Below are 21,033 nucleotides of genomic sequence, written 5' to 3' on the forward strand. Positions count from 1 at the left end.
CATGGACACTCATGTGAGTGTATGTCAGACTCTCGTTCCCTCTTTAATGTCTGTACAGACTCCTAACAAAATTAAAGTCTACAGAGAGGCTGTTCTTCGAGCTAAATGCTAACAAGCCCACAATGACAATGCTAACATGCTGACGTAAAGCAGGTAAAATGCTTGAATGTGCAAAGAACATTTCATTGCAAGCAATGCACAAATGTCATCAAATACATTAAGATGAATCGTCTACGAACCATAATTGGACAGTTGTCAAGATAATTCGCCAAAGTGGCGCTGATTGAAATATCAAGGGAGAGCCAAAGTTAGCAGGATTCATCCTGTGGGCACGGTGAATGTTTGTACAAAACATTCCATCTGAGACTAGTATATAGATATTTCAGTTTGAACCAAAGTGTTGGACCAACCAATATTGCCATACCACTGACACGGGTCAAAACTGTTAAATCCTCCAGACCCCTTAAAGGATTTACAAGGTGAAAAAAAAAATAATAATGAGTGGGTTAGTATTTGATGCTCTTTGCAACATTCAACAGTATACTAAAATGACTGTTTAATGTGTGCTTCCAATGAACAAGGTCTTGGAATTCTTCCTTACCAGCAGTGAGCTGGAGGCCAAATGGAAATAAAGATTATGATTGAAAACACTCAGGTTAAGGTTTTAAGTGGAGTTTACCATTTGAATGACTCACTGGTCTAAGGCTAATGAGTGAGCATTGTTTGCAAACCCACACAATAAAGAGGCTGACCACCCATGTGTTTTATAGGTAGGATGCCGGTAGGGGATGTCTCTTTCTCTCTCTCTCTCACACACACACACACACACACACACAGAGAGCGAGCTGGGAGCTGTTGTGCAAGGTCCCATGCTAACAACACAAACACATAAAAAACGCTCCCCTCTTGTCACGGAGACCCTATTATATCAATTTACTCAGGGAGAGCAAACGTCCTAGGGAAATAATAGGATAAACAATGCACCCCCTGGAGGTCAATAAGCCTGAACTTCTTTCTCCTTCCTCCACTGTATTAACCTCCATTTATCTTGATTTTTTGAAAAACATAGACACATTTTTCTAAGTTGTAAATCAGTTCAGACAATTTAGTCTCTCATTTGCCAAATCAAAAGCAAGATAGAGAGTAGAGAGGTGAGGCTTAATTGCGAGCATATACATATGTGTATACTGGAGGGACTCTAGGTAAAAGGACAGATAGGATACTTAGATGTCAGATAAGAATAATTGCTTGCAGCTGAAAGAATGCATGTTTCTGTCCTTTTCTCAAGAAAGGCCTCTGAAAATGTTCATGTATATTTATAAGAGACAACAGAGTATGTGTGTGTGTGTGTGTGTGTGTGTGTGTGTGTTTCTCTCCTTTCCTTCCATAAAACAGTCCCCCCTTTCTTTCCCTGGCTTTAAGAGAAACTTGTTGTCTGGATGGGTTCCAACTTTGACGCTCACACTGCTCAATGGCCCCTATTGTAGTTTCAAGGGACCTTTTTTTACAATCATCCCAAAAGAATTCCACATGAAATTACTTCTGAGTAAATATTTTTTTAACTCCCCCATTTTCTGTTTTTTTTCTAATTTGTTTCCAAATTCTGGGCTACAAGAAGGCAGTCAAGGACAATGTGTAAGGCACCGGGTCATGTGACTGAAAGTAGCATTTTTGTTTCCCCTTTAACGCAAATGACTTTTTCTGTCTCTTTCTACCTCTCTGTTTTCCATCTTCCAAATAGCGCTCACACCCAAACTGCACAGCTGACCTCCCAGTAACCCCGAAACCTTCTATCCAACCTCAGCCAAGAGTGTTTACAGTCAGCACTCTGAGGCATGAAATCAACTCCTCAATAATCACAAGATTCAGCATTGAACTCATCAAAAACTACAAAAAAAGATGACAGGGACATTACATCTGCCACGGTACCAAAAACTAAATTGATGCAAGCAGCAAAACATGCTGACTGCTTTATTAAATCTATGACACAGTTTTAGGATTTTCTCAGAACACAAATCATAATTTAAAATCTCAAACTTTTATTCTTGAGCTGCATTCAGTTTCTGTGATGTCGCTATATGTTTATGAAAAAGCGCCAATGATTTTACTAAATGGTATTGAAGCAACAGAATTTGGAAAGACTAAGAGAAGAGAAGGAAAAAAAGAGCTGAGTAGAGAAAACACAGCAACACTTTGTTTTTGGAACCTGGTTCTCTGGCTCCAGTTTTTGGCCCTCTGCTTGTTTCCCTACCATTACTGCAGCAGTACTCGCTCCAACTCTCCTGGTCGGCATCCACCTCACCTGCCTCTAAATCTTTCCAAAGTATTAATAACAGATGTAGGATGGTGTGCCACCAGTTCCTCTCATGCCATACAGCTGCCAGCCTGTGCCAGCAGATGGCCCAGATGCTGCTCTGACAAAAAGCAGCAAGGGGAAAGATGAGAAGTGAGAGAGAAAGAAAAACACGAGAAAAAAAAAGAAGCAATAAGGCAGAATTTGACTTTGGTTAATTCTTGGCAACATACATCTGCAGGCACACATGCAATTCATTTCACATGCTGTTTAGTGGATTATTAGATGAAAAAAACAAATGGCAGTGTGATTTACCCAGTGTAGATATTTAGTTCAATCCTAAAAATAAAATACAATTTCATACGGGAAATGAATAATGCAAGCTGGCAGGTATGTAATTTATAAAATGAGTGAGTGAGGGTTAAACATTTTGTGTAAATATGCGTCAATGCTGGACCGGCCTGTGGCCTAAGCAAAATACAATATGTGACTGCTTAAAGCCACGTCCATTACAGCAGAGAGTCTAGTCGCGTACTTGAGTCTGCATCCTAGACTCTAAAGATATCAGTTTAGAGTTTAACACTGTCCAGCTGCAGACAAACCTGGTCCCAATTCAAGATCTGAACACCTTATCCTACAGGATGGCCTTTCTTTCATCTTACAGTCTCACTTGTCAGGGGCTGTGAATGTTTCAATTATACCAATAATGCAAAAAGGATTTACAAAAACGCACCTCCAGACAATATACTTGGTGCTGGACAGAAGAATGAGACAGGTAATATGGTAATATAATATATAATATATAAAGTAAATATAGAGTCCACAAACTAGATTATGCTCCTGTGAACGTAAATTTAAGTAAAGAGTAAAGAGGTTGACGATCAAAACCAGCACTTGCTGGTAATTTACTATATGTGGATGGGAAGATTATCTCGTATTTTCCAATAAATACAATAGACGGAATAATTACCAGTGTTATGGATAATTACTAAGGCTGTGACTAACAATTATTTTCATTATCTATTTTTTTCTCCAAATAATCAATTAATAATTTAGTCAATGAAATGGAAAAGAAAGTAAGAAAATATGTATTCCATATATATCATACATCCATATATGGAAAACTGTGTTCTTGAAGTCATAAACAGATGTAGAAGATGAAAGTGCAGTATTATATTCTCAACTGTGAAATGACTTATTTGTGTCTTACTACCTGCTGACCTCTTTATCACATTTTTTAAGAACCTGCTGTAAATTATACTTAGTATGCTCACCTTGGGCCTTTACCTCCCACTTTTTCAATCATGAGAATTTATAACTACAATGCTTACTTTTTTTGTAGTGGTAATGTAGCTACAAGTCTGTGATAAACAAATCATCTGGGCCCAAGTTAATTAAGATGTAGATAGAGGACCCAAGAGCAAAATGTGACTTAGTACCACAAAAAGGTTCAGGCTGTTCTTAGATTTATAAAAGTAGAAAGAACGTTGAGCTTCATGAGCACAATGTGTTTAAAGACTTAAATCAGTTTATAAATATAGATGAGGAAATCAGCAATGGAGAGTAATAATCCAACCGATGCTGTAAAGTTAGGAGAGGATGGAAAGAATTAGATGAAATTAAAGAGGTGGAGCGACAACATGCCAAGGTAGAAGAAAGTGGAGGGACATTGTTACTGGGCCACATGCAGTGAAAAGATTATCCGTCTTTGGAAATGTACTGACGAGGAAGTGTGTGTGTGTGTGTGTGTGTGTGTGTGTGTGTGTGTGTGTGTGTGTGTGCTGGGTCGATGAGGGTGAAAGGGGTGCTGGAAGGGATAAAATAATAGCACATATTGGTTAAAAACATGTCAGAAGAGTCCATCAAATCCAATAAGGTCCCTAAACTGGCAAATGAAGCTAATAGCTGAAGTGTGGAGCTATTGTTTAAACTAATCAGATCCCATTATTCTAGAGTTGTCACATGTAAGAATTGGTTATAGCTTTCTCTAAATTTACTGGCAGTTTCTTGGCCCGTCCTTTTTCTGAATTTAAACTAGGTATAACCATTTGGATTCGATTTTTTGGCTCAAGATTCAATTCAAAATTTATTTTTGATTTAAAAATGATTCTCAATTAAAAAAACAATTGACATTATGTAAATGTAGTTACTTTTTTCATGTGATAGTATACACGCCATTACAAAAAAAATAAGAAAATGAAATACATTTTTGGAATTCTATGAATCGATTTTAAACTGCGACTTTTTGTGCCCCCCTAACGCAAATTCCCAGTAACTCCCAGGTGAATAACTCCCAGGTCTTTTTGGGATGAGTACAAACAGGTCAGGATGTCAGCTAGTCCTGAGAAAGGTTGCTTGCCTCTCATGGCCTTTGTAAAAAAACAGGTGTGATGTAAGGGCATTAAGGCCTGACCAGCTGTTCATGGAGCTAGCAGTTAATCAGAGGCAAGCAAGGAGCCCAATTTTAAAACTCAGTGGTGAATTCTACTGATTGACACCAACAGTTACAGTTGCCACTCTAGCGTCTGGCAAGGCTTCATACAATGCTTTCTTGTTTCTTGGGGGCCTAAAAACTCAACACTTCCCAGCAAAACCGTATCCAGCTAAAAAGAAAGAGGAAGGTGGGGATGGACCCGCTACTCAGAGATTTAATTCGTCTCACCTCCGGTAGAAGAAACATATACACACACAAAGATTTACACTTATAGGGCTAAACATAGGGATCTGTGGTTGTTTGTGATATGCTGTCATAGGAATACAGTACAGAGTTTAGGTCAGGTATGCAGATGCTAAGTTTGGCATGCTATCAAGGCTTTATTTCCAGTATATTATTTAACTGCAACTGCTCCCTGCTGTTGTGGCTTTATATCAAAAAACATTTTCCACAATGCCATAAAAAAACTATAGTTGCAATTAGAACTTACAAATCATGATGTAAATATTTTAATAAGAGACCCACAATGCATCTAAATTGACACAGTTATTTGACGTAAAAAGAGACAAAATCATGACCAAAATCCCTCATCTAAACAGCTATATTAAGACAGAAAACAATCTCTCATGCGCTTATGCCCTAATTCTTTCAACAGGATGGAAAAGATCACTGGAAATTGTGTCTGGTATGACTTGGAAACCAACATCCACTATTAACTCTCTCTCCCTACAGACATACAGCAACAACAACAAAAACCAGCATCACAAACAAAACAGCCAAAGTGTTACGTGCATAACTTAAGAGTAGCACACTGACAAGGACAAAGCCAGTCAAGGCCTCAGGGCCAAGCATTCAGGCCCCTTAAGACACCAGAAGACATTCATCAAACTCTGCTGTGTACACATCCTGTGCTAACTTTCAAACTCTACTTGCATCATGGCTGCACTGTGTATACACATCTGCAGATTCCACGTTGTTTGTGGCTGAAGCTCCTGACTAATCTCAAACTGAGCTGAGCTATGCTGTACCATGGGTGGGCATATTACAGGCAAGAGGAGAGAAAAGAAACATTCCACTCATATTAGCTCTATCATCACCAATATAAATGGGTATACCTAACATTAAATGGAGAAAATGGAGGGTGGCGACAGGCACGGATATGTGCCTGTAATCCTTTTTAATACAGTAGGTGCTCATGGTGTCTCTGTGGTAAACAGCATGATTCACATACATCTCTTACAGGAGGGGAACCCCTTCCCACATGTCGTAGTGGATTAGATGTTACAAGTACGTTTTGTAAGCTTTCATGCATTGTTTTCATGGACAAAAAATTGAGTAATATCACAAAAAGCATCAAGGGAATAACCAGTTAAAACCGGTGTTAAACGATAGCCTTGAACTATGTGTACAAAGTGTCGTCCTAATGTGTTCTAGCACAAAGGTTGACTTCAGTAATCCACATCAGTCACTCTAACAACATTTCCCCCAAAAATACATCCACATCCAGTGTTCACTGACAGATAATGGCCGTCTCAAACATCCCGGTGCCACAGGGCTGAGGCCACCTGACCTCTGACCCCTGCATGTGAAGTCTAACTCTACATTGGCCATTAACATCAGGCCAACAAACACCTGTTTGTGTCTAACAGCTAATAACACTAAGAGGGAGGGGTGTGTTTCAGAGTGAGTCATAACACTCAAACACGCAAAATCTTGTTTCTGCTAATCCTGTTTGTTGGGAGGTTCTGGACAGTCACAAGTGTCTGGGTGCTGATTAGTAGTGAGCCGGTAATTGGTTGCAGACCAGGATCAAGCTTTTTACAGACTTTTGTCTGGTAATTAGGGTGCTCGTTTACATATCATGAGCAGTTGGGCTAAACAGAGACAAAGACACACAGAGGCCCCTTACAACCCTATTAACCAGTACATTTTATAGGTCAGCTCATGCAAACTATCCATTTGCTTTCCAAAATGTTTGAAATAAACAGTATTTATTTAAAAACCCCAAAAAAGGTAGATCCCGTCAATGATGAAGTTTACAAAAGTCAAAATATGAATATAGAAAAAAATAAAGCACCAACTTTTTTGGTTGCACAACCAACAACAACTTTTCAGAAGTATACCGGTTTGCAGCTGCATGGCTAATCAACACTAAGACATCTTTTGTATAAAAGGTAAGTGGACTAAAATGTCAGTGCAAAGGATTATCTATCTGACGCAAGTCTACGCAAGTTAATTTTCATGTTGCAAGGATCAAGTCAATGGTATTTTTTGGTAAATGACAGGCAACAATTTAAAATACACAATTTGTAATTCATGAGCTAAAACATGCAAAACCACCAGTAAGGTCCATAAGTATGGCCTAAGCACTTCACTGCCTCAGTATGTGAACGCAAAGCCAGAGCCAACTTCTGTCCGGTCCAGTTGCAGTGACCGATGCCAAAGGCCACTTACAGCCCACAACTGTCCAGAGACTGGCCAGAGTCGGAGAGGGCATTTCTTGGAGAGAGAGGGTGGTGTGCCAGGAATGACTGATGCTATGGTCACAACAACACAGTGAGAAACTAGCCACCGCACAAGACAAACATAAACAGGGACACCCGTTGCCTGTGTGGGTGCCTGCCAGCCTAGGCTGTGGCCTGGGGGTGTGGGCACGGCGGCTGGGCAGTGCATCCCGGTCGATGGGTTCACCCCAGTGGAAAATCTGCATCAGCCAGCTTGGAGCCCACTGTGGCTAAGATAAGGTAGCGATTCACCAGACCCCCCCCATTCCCCCCTCCCCCTAATGTAGCCATCACTTCCCAACCAGCCACAAGCTAAACGTATCCTCCATGCACAGCAGAAAATAGCATAACCACGGGGAGGGAGAGAGGACGGAGTGTGGGGGAGGCTGATTTAAAGAGAGGGAGAGGTGATGAAGGGCTAAAATAGGACTGAAGTTATTATGGCATGACGAAAGAGGGGAAACAACTTTATAAAACAAAGGAATGAATATTGAAAGCCAGATTAGGAGGAAGACATGAAGGGGGGGGGGGGGGGGGGGGGGGGGGGGGGGGGGGGGGGGGGTCTGAAAGATGGATGGAGCACTCCTGATAAAGAGTAAACGACAGGAGATGAAGAGGAGGAGGGGTGGTCTCTTCAGTTCAACCACCGCATATTTTCCCTCGAAAGGGATATAATTTACACAAACCCTCTAAAAAGGTCAGGAGCAGAGCATGTAGTGACAACTCCATCCAACACAGATGGTCTTCCTCTTCTTATTTCTGTCCGTCTCTTTTACGCTGTCCCCAACTTTGTCGGTCTGTCTATCTTTTGGTCTCTCTAAGCATCCTTCTCATTTATTTTCATAGGGCCTAATCCAATCAGAGTGGATTTTAGGTTGGGGGATGCTTGTGTGTGTGTGTTATTCAAAGACCTTGTGTCTTTAAGCAATCTTGTTTTTTGCAGTATGCGGTCGGCAGGAAGCGATTCACTCTAGTTTCAACGTCTTGCATCCCCCATCTTCATTACGGTGAAAACACAGAAAGAGGAAGACAGGAAAGATGTAGTATTGTAGTAAAAGTTACCTCCAGTCAATCTCTGGATGTTGCCATATCTGATGAGATAGACAATGACTGGAAGTAAAAAATAAAAAGCTAAAGACCAACACTATTACAGGATGAAGACAAATACTGCTCAAGAAAACATTGTGGAGACACAACCTCTAACCAACACTAAACAGTGACATTTCTCAAGGCCAGTAGGTTGGACCAGGTCAGATGGTCATCTCTTAAAGTTCAAAGAGCAAAGACATCTGTTCACAAAAGACTGGTGTTGAAGTTGAGAAGACTCAAATGACTGAAATCACTGCACATGTTTATGCGTATGTGTTAGTTTGCACAGTAGTCGGCTTGTAACTGACCGCGGAGACAGTGCGCGCCTACCAGCTTACAGCTGCGAGTCCCCGTAGCTTCACAGCAGCAGTGGACCGTGGAAGCACCATGATGGCCAGGATGTGTGGAGAACACTTAAGAATAATACAGTCCACCTCACCAGCGCACGTTGAAAGTCCAGTGCTGATGAAAGATTTGCTCCCCTAGAACTCCACCCAGGCAGGTCCGACTGAAAGACCCAGCAGCTCCCCAGCTTTGTCCCTTTGGCCTCTAAGGAACAAGTGGTCCCTTAAATATTTCCTTGCAACTGGGCCTCTCTCTTTCTCTGGGCTGGTCTTTTGGTTAAACATGTTTTTCTAAGGTGCTTTGTGAAAGAGTTGCTCTTTCACTCTCACTCCAAGACCCAATCCACACAGCTGGCTTATAAAGAAGCCCACTGGAAAGGGAAAACAGCAGGATACAGTAAACATGTAGGTACAAAACTGAGCAGGCGCACCAGCTTTACAACTTCCGATGTCATTCAGTGGCAAAATGCTTCCTACTTGCTTGTTTGGAAGGATAAGAAAAGCAATCACTATACTCAGGTTGTGTTGGTTTATTTAAACTAAACTGAATAAAGAGGAACTGAAAAACAATGGACACAGAAAAAAAGAAGTGGAATTAACACTATTTGTTTTAAAGTGTACTATCTTGTTAAAGTATCTCCTATGCAGTGTCTGTTCGCATGGCTAAATAAAGACACGGATGATTAAGTTTATGTCACTCCAACTGTCAAATCCAGCTGAGTGATGATGAATACTGTTTGGCGATGGTCTACTTGAGCTGAAAAAGGTAAAGAAATGGCAGACCTGTCCAAGCATGTATGTGTGTCTTCAGCGTGGCATGTACTATGAGAATGCGTTTGTGTGTGTATGTGTGTGTGTGTGTGTGTGTGTGTGTGTGTGTGTGTGTGTGTAACACTGACCTATCCAGCTTGCTGGTAGGAAGGCAGCCTCTCCAGCTTCATGGTTGGGCAGCTATGTGAGAGACACCTGTGCCCCATGTGCCCTCAACACCCAAATAGAACATGCACTGGAAGACAGCCCCTATGTTGGGGTTAACGGCATTGCCAAATCTCTGACTGTGTCCCCCACGCGCATTTCAATGGATAATGGACCAGCACAGGAACTACTTTCAGGTAACCTTCGCAATGGGTGCTATGGGTGAGAAAATCCACAGACTTTGCGCAGGACAGCAAACACCACAGCAAACTATCAATTTACAATCATCCATGTACGTCTCTTTGCTGTACCAAGGGTTGCAGCAAAACTGGCAGGTCCATTTTCGCACTGACATCATAATTCAACAGCTACTGAATTGAAATGGTTGATTAACAAGCTAAATGAGTCTTGTAGTGTACCAAGGATGCCTTAAACTTAAATCACTGCGCAGAAGGTGGCAAACTCATGGATGATAGGCTCATCCTCGTGGCAGCGTAAGACGTAAACATTAATGGGGTTGTCCTCGGCTGAGCTGTAGTAACGTTAGCTAGCTCAGGAGTGCTACCAGTATCTGTTATCAGGGTCAGTATTTCTGGAAAGAAACCTTGCTGGTGAGTAAGACATCTAAGACGTCTCTACGGGGGATATCTCCAACTCTGGGAAACTCACACCACAATATAGATTGATGAATAGTGCTAAAGGTAAGAGGAAAAATATGTCCCTTTAAATCAGTTTCTCTAAATCAACAATCATGATGAAGTCTGCTTTCCTCATCTTTTGTAGCCAGAGGAAAAAAAGTATTAGACAAAGGACGGCAAAGGCACAATAGATGGCTTACACTCACAACTCTTAAAAGACTCCAACTTATCCCCAACTCTTTAAGCCGCTGCCACCGCATGAAGCTTTCATACAATAGCTGACTGACTAATTGACCTTGCTTATATAATGTTAGCTGGCTTCAAACAGAGGAGATGCAGTTGATGTTAGAGCAGGAAAGTCCACAGCAAGCAAGAGCACACAGACTAAGGATCAACTGGTGTTCCCCCTGAGGGTCCTTCATCTTTTCTTCTTTTCTCCCACTGCAACTCATTTCACAGTGGAGACATTATTTCCTGGCCACCATCACCTCCTCAATTCTCCCACCAATTACATTTTGATGACATTTTTTAATCTGCTTAGGCCAAGTGCACTAAGACATATGCATACACAACCTTAGGCATAATAACAAGGAGGATGGTCAGGTTCAGAGCAGCTTTTGTTGTCAACATTGCAATCGAGACAAGATAAAAAAAATTCAACCCAATTGAAACACAGCGAGGCATTAGACCATCCAGTCATATGACCAGTTATGTAATGAAAAAACGTATGTACACACACACACACACAGGTGGTAAGCAGCGGCATGCCTCAGCACCTTTCCCATTAAACTAAGCGTGGCATATTACTTCTGCCTCACTGACACTGACATGTTTTCGCAATGTGGGCAGACATATACGGCTCAAATGGGAAGTGACATCAGCCTGGAGCACATGTGTCCCACCTGCCACCGACAAATCAAGTAACCTCTTTGATGAACACTTTCCTTCTGTTTTCTCGAGTTTCCTTTTCAGACAGCAGGTCTGCCAATGAGGGGCCCAGGATCACTGATTTCTATCTATCGTGGAAACATGATCATAAAAGACAATTCAACGAGCAGACAACCCACCTAGCAGCTCTCTCTATAAAACAATAGGAAAAGTCTCAATCAAACTTATTTTAAAGAAGAAGGAAAGCTGGGATGGATTTGCCTTTGTGCCTGATGTGGATTAGAGGATGGATACCCGACCCGAGCCCGACGGGACCCGACGGGACCCGACGGTACCCGACGGGCCGGGCCGGTTTCGAACAGATTTTTAGAAAGGATGCTCGGGTTCGGGTCGGGCTCGGTCACATCAGCGCGATAAGGCATTTAACTTTTTTTTATTACCGCATCTCTTATTGGGGCGGCTTATCAATACAGGTTAAGCAAGGTATTTATTTTGCTCAGATTTACTGACATAATCCCCCACATATGATGTTAATAAAAGCGGGCTTTCCACACAAACAAACGTACATGTGTCATTATGAGAAACAAATGCGATTTTAACTGTGTCGGGCTAGGGTCGGGCTCGGACATAAATATCTTAATGCCTGTCGGGCTCGGGTCGGGTTCGGTTACTGCTCTGTCGGACGCGGGCCGGGCTCGGACAGAAAAATCCGGCCCGATCCGCACTCTAATGTGGATGGGTGTGCTATGCCAATGTTAAACAGACCAAACAAATGACAACAGACAAATGTGAAACGCCTTTGGCTGAGATATTACGAGATTACATTTGACATTAGTTTCGGCAGTGACACTATTTTTATTATTTTTGGCTGAATTTGAAATAAAATGGTGACTATGGTGTTCAAGTCCCAAAAAAACAAACTTAATGGGACAATTGGCAGCTAAAATGTTTATTGAGGAGGTGCATTTCATTTCATCATTGATTCATGCACACTAGAGGTGCCCTGCCACACAAAACCTTTTTAACCTGCATCATTACCCTTAATGAGCTAGCCCAGTTGGGGAAATGATGCTGATAGCCAGGCTCTCATTGGCGAGCTGTTAGCTGTCAAGCAGCTTAGCTTGTTGAATATTAATGAGAACTGGCACAAATCGAGCAGAGTCTTCCTGCAGGCTTTCTATACCACACTAGAGTGGCTTGAAACGAGGTAACCAAGGAATTTCTTCCACTAAAAATGTCCATGGTAGAACTTCAGACATTACCACAAAGTAATAAAATACATGTGGCAGGGCACCTTTAGGGTTAGAGCTGATTCTAGGTGTGATATTTGCATTGGAGCCTACCGTATTTTCTTAAAATGAGGAACAAATAAGCCATCATATGGCTGAAAAATCATCGTCAATTAGGTGTGTCAGTATCAACTGATCCTCTTTTGGACAACAGAAGAAGAGTAAAGACTAATTGTAAAAGACAATTTACAACTTTACAGGATGTAGGCATAGATATTTCAAAAAGTATACTTAAGAGAGCATAACCTCACAGAGTTTTCCACTATGTGCAAATCCATAGTTAAGTATCAAGGATATATAGGGCAGGTTACAGTTTTCACAAGTACGTTAAGACATTTATAGACTCCTGGAGCAAAGTGTTATGAACAGATGAGACAAAGATCATCATTCACACTACCAGAGTGATGGAAAGATTAAAGCATGGAGGAAAAATTGAACATTTTAAGATACATCAACATTTAGCTGTCAAACATGGTGGAGGTTTACATTGGTCACTTCTAACAGGAGAAAGAAGCCTCCTCAGATGTTAGCATATGCATCAAAACTCATTGGACAATACATCATTGTGCAGAAGTACAATCATCTTAAAGCAAACACAAAAAAGGAATATATTTCAATTATGTTTGGCCCATTAAAATTGAGGGAGTATGTATAAAATAGCCAGTTCTTTTTGACAGCAAAGTCAGCGCTTTATTTATTTTTTTGATCCAAATCAAGCACAAAGCCAACGCAACATAAAATGTGTCAAATACAAATGGATTGCATTTGAGGCTCCAACCACTGTTGATCAAATGGACTTCCATGTTGACATGTTAGAAGTAAGTTTAATCTCGGTTTATCCCAGACTCTATAATTAAGGAGGTTCTATCTATCACCGTACGTATGTAAATACAAGCAAATCCTGGTTGTCTGTGTGCATCAATAACACAGTCTCTCTATCACTCCCTTTGTAACTTTATTATTCTTTGTAAGGCTATGAGGTGAGCAATGACAAGCTGCCAATCTGCCGCAGTCCCAGAGGCAGCAGTGGAGGCCAGGCTGCATGGAGGGGGTGGGCGGGGAGGAGGGCAGAGGAAACCATCTACTAATGGGAAACACACTTCTCTCCATCGCTCAAATTGCTCTTTCTACCACAGCAGAGAGAGGTGGCAGGCATCCAGGAGGTGACTGGCATCCAGAAGGGAGGCATGATTTAAAAACGGGAGCTCTGCCGCGCCACGGTTCCTGATACTCATGAAAGGGACAATCATGGGTCTTATAAAACACATGCATGTGTTGAAAGAGAGTCGGGGAAGAAGAAGAGGCGGGTATAACAGAATGCATAAAACAGACAAAGTAAGAAATAGTAGACCAATTAAATAAAAACTACATATAAGGGAAATTTAAGCAAAAAGATGAAATGGAGATACCAGAAGGCTTGAAAAACAGTAGTCTAAAGATAATTATATAACAAATCAGGCATTAAGGCAACCTTGTGGATTTGTTTTTACATAAGCTACTCCTAGTTCGGAAGATGTCCTGAAGCCTGCCATTGCAGCTCCCTTCCGAAATAGCATTACTATTAATTGCAGTGTGTAATTATCACCTAGCATTTTATCTGTGTATTGTGAGTAATGGCCTGTGCCATTTCCTATTAGGCCCTGCATTTTCTGTCATATGCTCAGCTACTGGATATTATCTACCACACAGAGCAAGGAGAAAAGTGCAGAAATGGACTTGGGATGGCCCAGAGTCCTGTGAAGGCTTTTAGGAAGGCAAAGATTCCAATGTTATTGCCAATGCATTTTTAATAAAAAGGGGGAAAAAATACATTTTTCCAGATGTTGGAGAAAAGCTATATGTGCAGCTGCAAGTGCAACTTGGCTGCTGGTTTTGTAAAGGATGGAAAACAAAGTCTGACACTGTCTCAAAGTCCAGAAAAAAAACATCCAGTTTTGAGTCATTTGTGCAATTATATTAACAGCACTAAGACTTGCTCAACTGCCACATAATGCAGAGCAGTGTCCCTCAACGAATCATCTCTAGTTCAGTCTGCAAGAAATTAGAATCAAAACCATGAAAGAAAATAAAGGTGAATGGGAGAAGACTAGGGGGAGGTGGTAAGGAAAGAGGTTGCTGGAGGTGGGAGGGGGAGAATTTTTCCCTTCTGTGGCGAGTTCACACAAAAGGGTCCTTCTGTACCCTGGAGTGCTAAGCACATACCTGCAGGATGAAATCAAAACCCTCTGTGAATTATATTAAATATCCCCTGCCAAATGCACAACATAGATAGTTATGTGTGTGTTTTACCAGTTCTGAGAGGAACCATTAGGCTTTGCTAAAAAAAAAAAACACTTAATTAAAATCCCAGACACCAGCACCTTCAAAAAATCATGCTCCCTCCTTCCATTTGCTTATGCAGGACAGAGAGAAAGAAGAGTAAAGAACAAAGGAGTGGGGGGGGGGGGACAAATGGTAACAGAGAGAAAGTCTAATAGATGCCCAGATAAGGATAAAAACAGGATTCACTGAAGGATAGCAGCTGTATTTTTGAGAGGTTCATAGAGCCCAGGAATACAAAGACATTTGCTCGTTTAGGTGATGACAGGGCATGAAAGAGAAACAGATGACTTCATCAGTGAAATAAAATAAGTTGCCACATGAGCTTCCATGAAAAGCTCATCAAATCTCATAGAGAGAAGAAATTTTAAAGATAATTAATTGGAAAAAAATAGGAGGGGATTTCAGAGCACCCTCCTCCTCCTTTTTCATCCTCTTTTCCTGGTCGAACTCCCGCTCCCCTGAATCACAAACTGAAACCTCAAATGACTAACAGATTCCAGACACCAGGTTTCAACTGTCAGGGCACGGAGTTCAGGTTCTTTAACAGAGCGTGTGCGGTCACATCTTTACCCACCCCCTCCCCCCTAGGTCATCCTGGAGAGGGGGTGCAGCAGCTGACCTGTCAACTCGACCCTGAGTATCACCTGAATACTGCAGTTTAGCTTTTCCCTCTACCTTAAAACATGAATTTCCGAGGTGGACCTAAACAACAAAGCTCCATTTGCTCTTAGAAAGTTAACTTTGACAAAAAAAGCAAACGATTGTTGAAACATTCCATGGCATTTCTTTGGTCTGGTTTGGTTATTGGTGCTGCAGCTGCACCTAATCCCCACAGGAAAGCCTTCATCTGGGACTGATTTTAGAGTGCTTGGGCCAAGGTGGAAGAAAGGGGGGGACTGTTCAGTAAAAGGCTGGTTCCTTTCTGGGGCACAGGCCTCTTTTCGATTCATCTGATTAAAGGGAGTTTGGCTCAATTATACCCAATGACTGGGCCCTGCTCCCAGGCACAACCCTGGTAGGAAAACACACAGGAATAGATTGTGGAGAGTCAATAGAGGGTGTAAGTATGTGCATCACACCTGGGGCACTCCCATGCATAAACCACAAAACTTCTTTCTTTCAGCTAACAGCACAGTCTGTCAGCAGCCCTAGCCTCAGAGGGTGAGTTCTTTGTGTAACCCGTGACTAGGTTGGGAAAACAGTAGGGTCAGCTCTCCGGGGACAGGCTTATGTCCTCTCCAATCGGCTGGATGGATACTGGTTGGCACACCGGCTCAAAACGATCTGTTTTAATCAGCATCATGCCAGAAAAAAAACAGCGCAGTCATGATGAGGAGTAATAAAAGATGCATGTACATGCCTACAAATGTCATCCTGTATGTGTTCATGTACTTGAGGAGAAGAGCAGAACATTGGACTGTGACTGAGGACAATAACAGCAACTTTCTCTGAGATTCAAGTTTTGTCATGCTGAATTCGGACCAACTGACCCCTCGGCTCGCACTGTCATGTTTATGACACAACTGCTAACTACTTTACAGGCATGCATCATCAAGACTTTGCTGTGTTCACTGAGAGTGTGGTGAATATGTGCAATAGCTGTTAAAGCAGACGAGAATGTATAATTATCATGACGACTCAGGCATTTACACGGCAAGCTGGTTGCAATCGTGCCCAGTTGTAAAGTTCACTGATTGCAGCTGGCTTTAAGGCCCAATTAAACTCATTATCATAATTCAGGTTTATAGAGTATGAGGGAGAGAGCGGTACACAGAGATCCCCGCTGTTCTCTAACGTCCAGATCTGTATGGAAAACGGGCATGCAGTAATAGCTACCTCTGCACAGTTAAAAACACCCTTCTCATGCTCATCACCCGCCATCCCTGAATTTTCAGTCTCCATTTCAACCCCAACTAAAACATTTCCCCTCCATTATTCTCCATCCAAATTATATTCCACCCACAACCCCATTTTACTGGCTCTTGCTCCCGTGCCTCTTTATGTTGTAAGGCTCCAAAAAAAACAGTACTACCGAATCTCGATGACGAGCAGAGCTATCCTGATACAAGCCAGCCCACTGCTCCAATTGCAAACCATGCTTACCATGGCCCTTTTAATTAAAAACAGGCAAGAAAAAAGAACAAATCCATCTTTATATGAACATCAGGCCTAAAATGACAAGGAGGAAATGCCCTTCTCTGGATGTTTGACTTTAGGCTTCCTCAGCTGGCATGGTTTAATCTTTCAAGTGCAAAGAAAAATGAAGACAAGGTCTCTTTTTGATTATTGCGCGTCTTTGACATAGCTGCTTCGTTACACATAAGAGACATGCTGAACATAAATTAAATTGTACACAGAAATCCACCATCATAACAAAGTAGAAACAGACAATTGAAACCTTGATGGCCAAAGGGAACTTGAGGATAGCTCAACGTTTAAGGGAACAAGCTGAATTATAGAGACATTTGCTTAAGAAACTCGCTGCACAATGAGATACTGGATAAATACTGACTAGCATGAGTGGAAAGAGGCCCAGACAAAAGCATCCATCCACAAGTCGCATTTTAAAACATTGATTTAAAAAAAGACGCTGTGAGACTGAATAAACAGCCAGCAATAACAAACATTTTGACCTTGTCCATTACCTAGACACAGGCCAGACATTTCTGTTATCAGAGTTTGCTGATTACACACTACGTCTAGGAGCTATTTAGCTTCATAGTGTGTTTGGCCAGCGCTAAGATGGAAATGACTAAATAAGAAGTAGTGATTACATTTCCCCCCCAATTTAACTCCTGAAGCCTTGTTTGTTCTTGACAGTGTTCTGGACGTTTCCCCACTGTGGAGATTAGCAGACAAGAACGGAGCCTTGGCCTGTAACAGCAGCTTTGGTCAAAAGCTCAGACAGGACCTTGGTCAAAGCTGCAGCTACATTCTTACATGGCAAGAAGCTTGGAGGAGGCAAAACATATTACTGTTACACAGTGACTTTGGTGAGCATTTAAAAGAATATATATATAGAATTAGAGCAATTATGTTCAATAAAAAAACATATATATACTGAATTAACTGATATTGTTATATTGATATTAACTGCCGCTTTGCCTGTTTGAAAGCCATGATGTCTCTCCCTCATGGGTGGGCCAGATTTTCTGGGCAGGCAAAACAAAGAAAGGGGAGGTAACCTTGCTCCTTATGACCTCATAAGGGGCAAGATTCTCGATCAGACTATCTGAGGTTTCATTTTCTGAAAGGCAGAGCATTAGACCCAGGACTCAGTTTACACCTATCACCATTTCTAGCCGCTGGGGGAACTCATTTTATTGTTAAGAAACCTCATAAAGTGAAATTGTCATGCCATGGGACCACAGCTTGTCACCAGATGAGCAGGACACTAGAAATCCTCACATTGCTGGTACATTCATCTCCGAGTTGTGCCATCATCACAACTACCAAACAGCGGCTACAGACGCTGAGTAAACATTCCTCAGTCTACAAGCAGAGACACCAGGGACACAAACCTTGCTACAAAATACTATTTTCTTTGGTCTTAGCAGACTCCCAGTTTCTGACTGGCTGTGTTTTGTGGGGATTTTGTCTAGACTTTGTACTAGTATGATTAGCACAAATGAGAAACGTTTTGCTTTGGTAATGGGAAGCAAAAAATGGCATCAGAGATCCTTCATTTCCCTGAAAATTATGCTGGCACCAAACCGAACCATCTGAATCACTCATATTAAAAAAACTTAAAAAGCAGTTTATACTATTTACATAAATTTACATTGTACTGTATATCTTCACAGGTTCTGGTCCCTGCTGCCACCAAACATGGGTACATACAGACACTCAAATACCTCTGCCAAAGAACAGATGTGGAATATGTGCTGCCATAACCTTAACACAGAGAGCTCTGTGAAGGTACATCTCTGACTTTACTACAGTAATAATAATAATGATAATACATTTAATCCACCACAGCGCGCTGAATCGCCTAACAGAGTTCAGCCTGCTCTAGTTCGTAAAGACTTGGCCCTGAAACCTGTTTATAATAGCATGAGTTGGAATTGACAAAGGAACACCTCACTCCCATCCTCTCTCTTCTCTTTCCTGCTCCATCCTTTCATTCCCTTTTTCTCTGGAGCCCGGCCACACTGCCGCTCTCCTTCAATCCTCTGCAGCCTTGTTTGGAAAAATAAACGGAGCGATTTGGAGGAGGTCAGGAGCAGAAATGACACGCGATGAGCTGAAGGGCAAAGCGTTGATGGGTTTCCTCCTGTTTCCTGACGCTTCGTAGTTATTATTGACGGAGGGTCGCAGAGAGAGGATAGGAGTCTGTGTGTGTGTGTGTGTGTGTGTGTGTGTGTGTGTGTGTGTGTCTCTGACCCAGGAAATGGCAAGAATGTGAGTGACAGTGTCAGCGATCTGGGAGGTCTGCACGCCCGTCCAGCTTTACAATGTACGAAAGTCTTCCATAAATTGTACCATATATGTGAATGCCCCACATCAATATGCAAATACCACACAAATCCACTGTTTGCCAAATCAATTTCAAATCACACATGCACAGTCACACTTTATACTGTAAAACATGAACTCAGGCCTTCACTGTTAGACATTACATTGCAACGGGCATGGACAGTGGTTGCACACTAATACTGTACTCACCCGCTGGAGGTGCCGAGTGACGCCGAGCTGACAGAAGAGCTCAGCTTCCTGCTGTCCCAAAGCCTCACCTCCCGACTACGCATCTACACACACACACACACACACACACACACACACACACACACACACACAGTTCCTTTGTTAACATGTTTTTGATGACACTACATGGTAATAACTTAAACTGGTAAAAATAAATTATTGTGTGAGCTTTTACCTAGTAGAGTAAACCCTACACAGACAATAATTATGAATATTTGAAACAGTCTCAATAATACACCATATTTGTATAAAATATGGACGTGGTCACTGTGGCGCCAATCATAGATTCCTTTTTAAAAATGTTTTAAATGTTTTTGGCTTTTATTGCAAATGTTTAGGTTCAAAGTGAGCGGCTCCCGGTAGCTCTGGTTGTCGCCATCTTGGCAGTGCCTAACTCCTGGTTAATCCAAATATGTGTAAAGACCCAAGTTCTGCTGTGAAGCTGGGCATTTTAACATAGGGTTCTATAGGGCTTAGTCTACACAACTTTCCACTTCCGCCAGATGTGTGTCTTTTCGCCAACGTCTGTTACCTTCAGCTTTCTTTGTGTTGGAATTTTAAACTCCGGTGGATTTATGACGACTATGGTGAACTGCTCCTCAGCTCTCTGCAAGGTGAATTCAGACAGCTAGCTAGACTATCTGTCCAAGCGGAGTTTTGTGTTGCACAACTAAAACAACTTTTACATGTTCCACCAAAACAAGTTCCTTCCCGAGGCTATTTTTCAGCGGCTCCTGTGCGGAGATTAGCACCACCCGTGACTATTGTGATCGGTTTAAAGAAATGCCAGTAAACCAGAGCATGTTTTTCTCCCATACCGGAATGCCGTGTGGACTAGCCTGACCCTCTTTTGTAGCGTGTGGAGGATGGTCTGGCAAGGCGAGACTAATAGAGATCGTCTCTATTTTGGAGATCACCTCAAGTGGTTTTTCAATCAACTGCAGTTTTTGGCACTACATTGACATAATTCAGCACCGGAGGTTACAGTTTGGAGATCTATTTTATACATTCTATACTTGACACACCGCTGCAGTGCCCACATAGCCCCGCCTACTCTCAGAACAAGGAAAGGCAAAGGATACGAGCAAGCCCATATTTTATGACCGTGGCATTGAAACTAGTATTGAATATTGACATTTTTTAAGGTATTGTGACAAAGTTACAAATTCCAGTATGATGACAACATTACACTAGTATCAACACAATATTTTTATTAAAAAAGAAAATTACCCTGTTACTGCAGTCTAAGTAAGACTGTAGTCTTGTTATTTCATAAAGTTCACATTTAACAATAAATGTTTGCACAAAAAAGTTGCTAACAGTAACTTCAGTACCAACTAATGCTATCTGGGTCCTCAAAAGCTCATAATGGTCAAACCCTAGTACATACGCAGATCTACTTCTTCCATAAGAGAATAACTCAGGAACACAGGACATTGCAACATCCACAAAGAGATTCTGACCATATCAAAGCCGGTGGTGAGTAAAAGGTCATCTTTGGCCCACAGGATGCGGGAATCCTTGTTGTTCTGAAGGCTCTTCGCGCTCTGAAGGAAAAACAATGAAACGTTTTAAATCAGACAACAAAATAAGACAACTTAAATACATCTTAC

At 41.7% G+C, this 21,033-nt stretch overlaps 1 protein-coding gene across 2 annotated transcripts in view; it reads right to left on the reverse strand.

Annotated features, from left to right (window-relative positions):
• Positions 1 to 21,033, reverse strand: part of coro7 (coronin 7) — a 105,138-nt gene that overhangs the window by 52,640 nt on the left and 31,465 nt on the right. For both annotated transcript variants that reach the window (XM_034894386.1, XM_034894387.1), the window contains 2 exons: positions 20,884 to 20,967; positions 19,382 to 19,464 (listed from right to left, as the gene is read on the reverse strand). In XM_034894386.1, coding sequence (XP_034750277.1) covers positions 19,382 to 19,464; positions 20,884 to 20,967 — 167 coding nt within the window. The remainder of the gene's footprint in view (positions 1 to 19,381; positions 19,465 to 20,883; positions 20,968 to 21,033) is intronic.

The sequence above is a fragment of the Etheostoma cragini genome, chromosome 15, assembly GCF_013103735.1.
Source record: "Etheostoma cragini isolate CJK2018 chromosome 15, CSU_Ecrag_1.0, whole genome shotgun sequence".
Lineage (NCBI taxonomy): Eukaryota > Metazoa > Chordata > Actinopteri > Perciformes > Percidae > Etheostoma > Etheostoma cragini.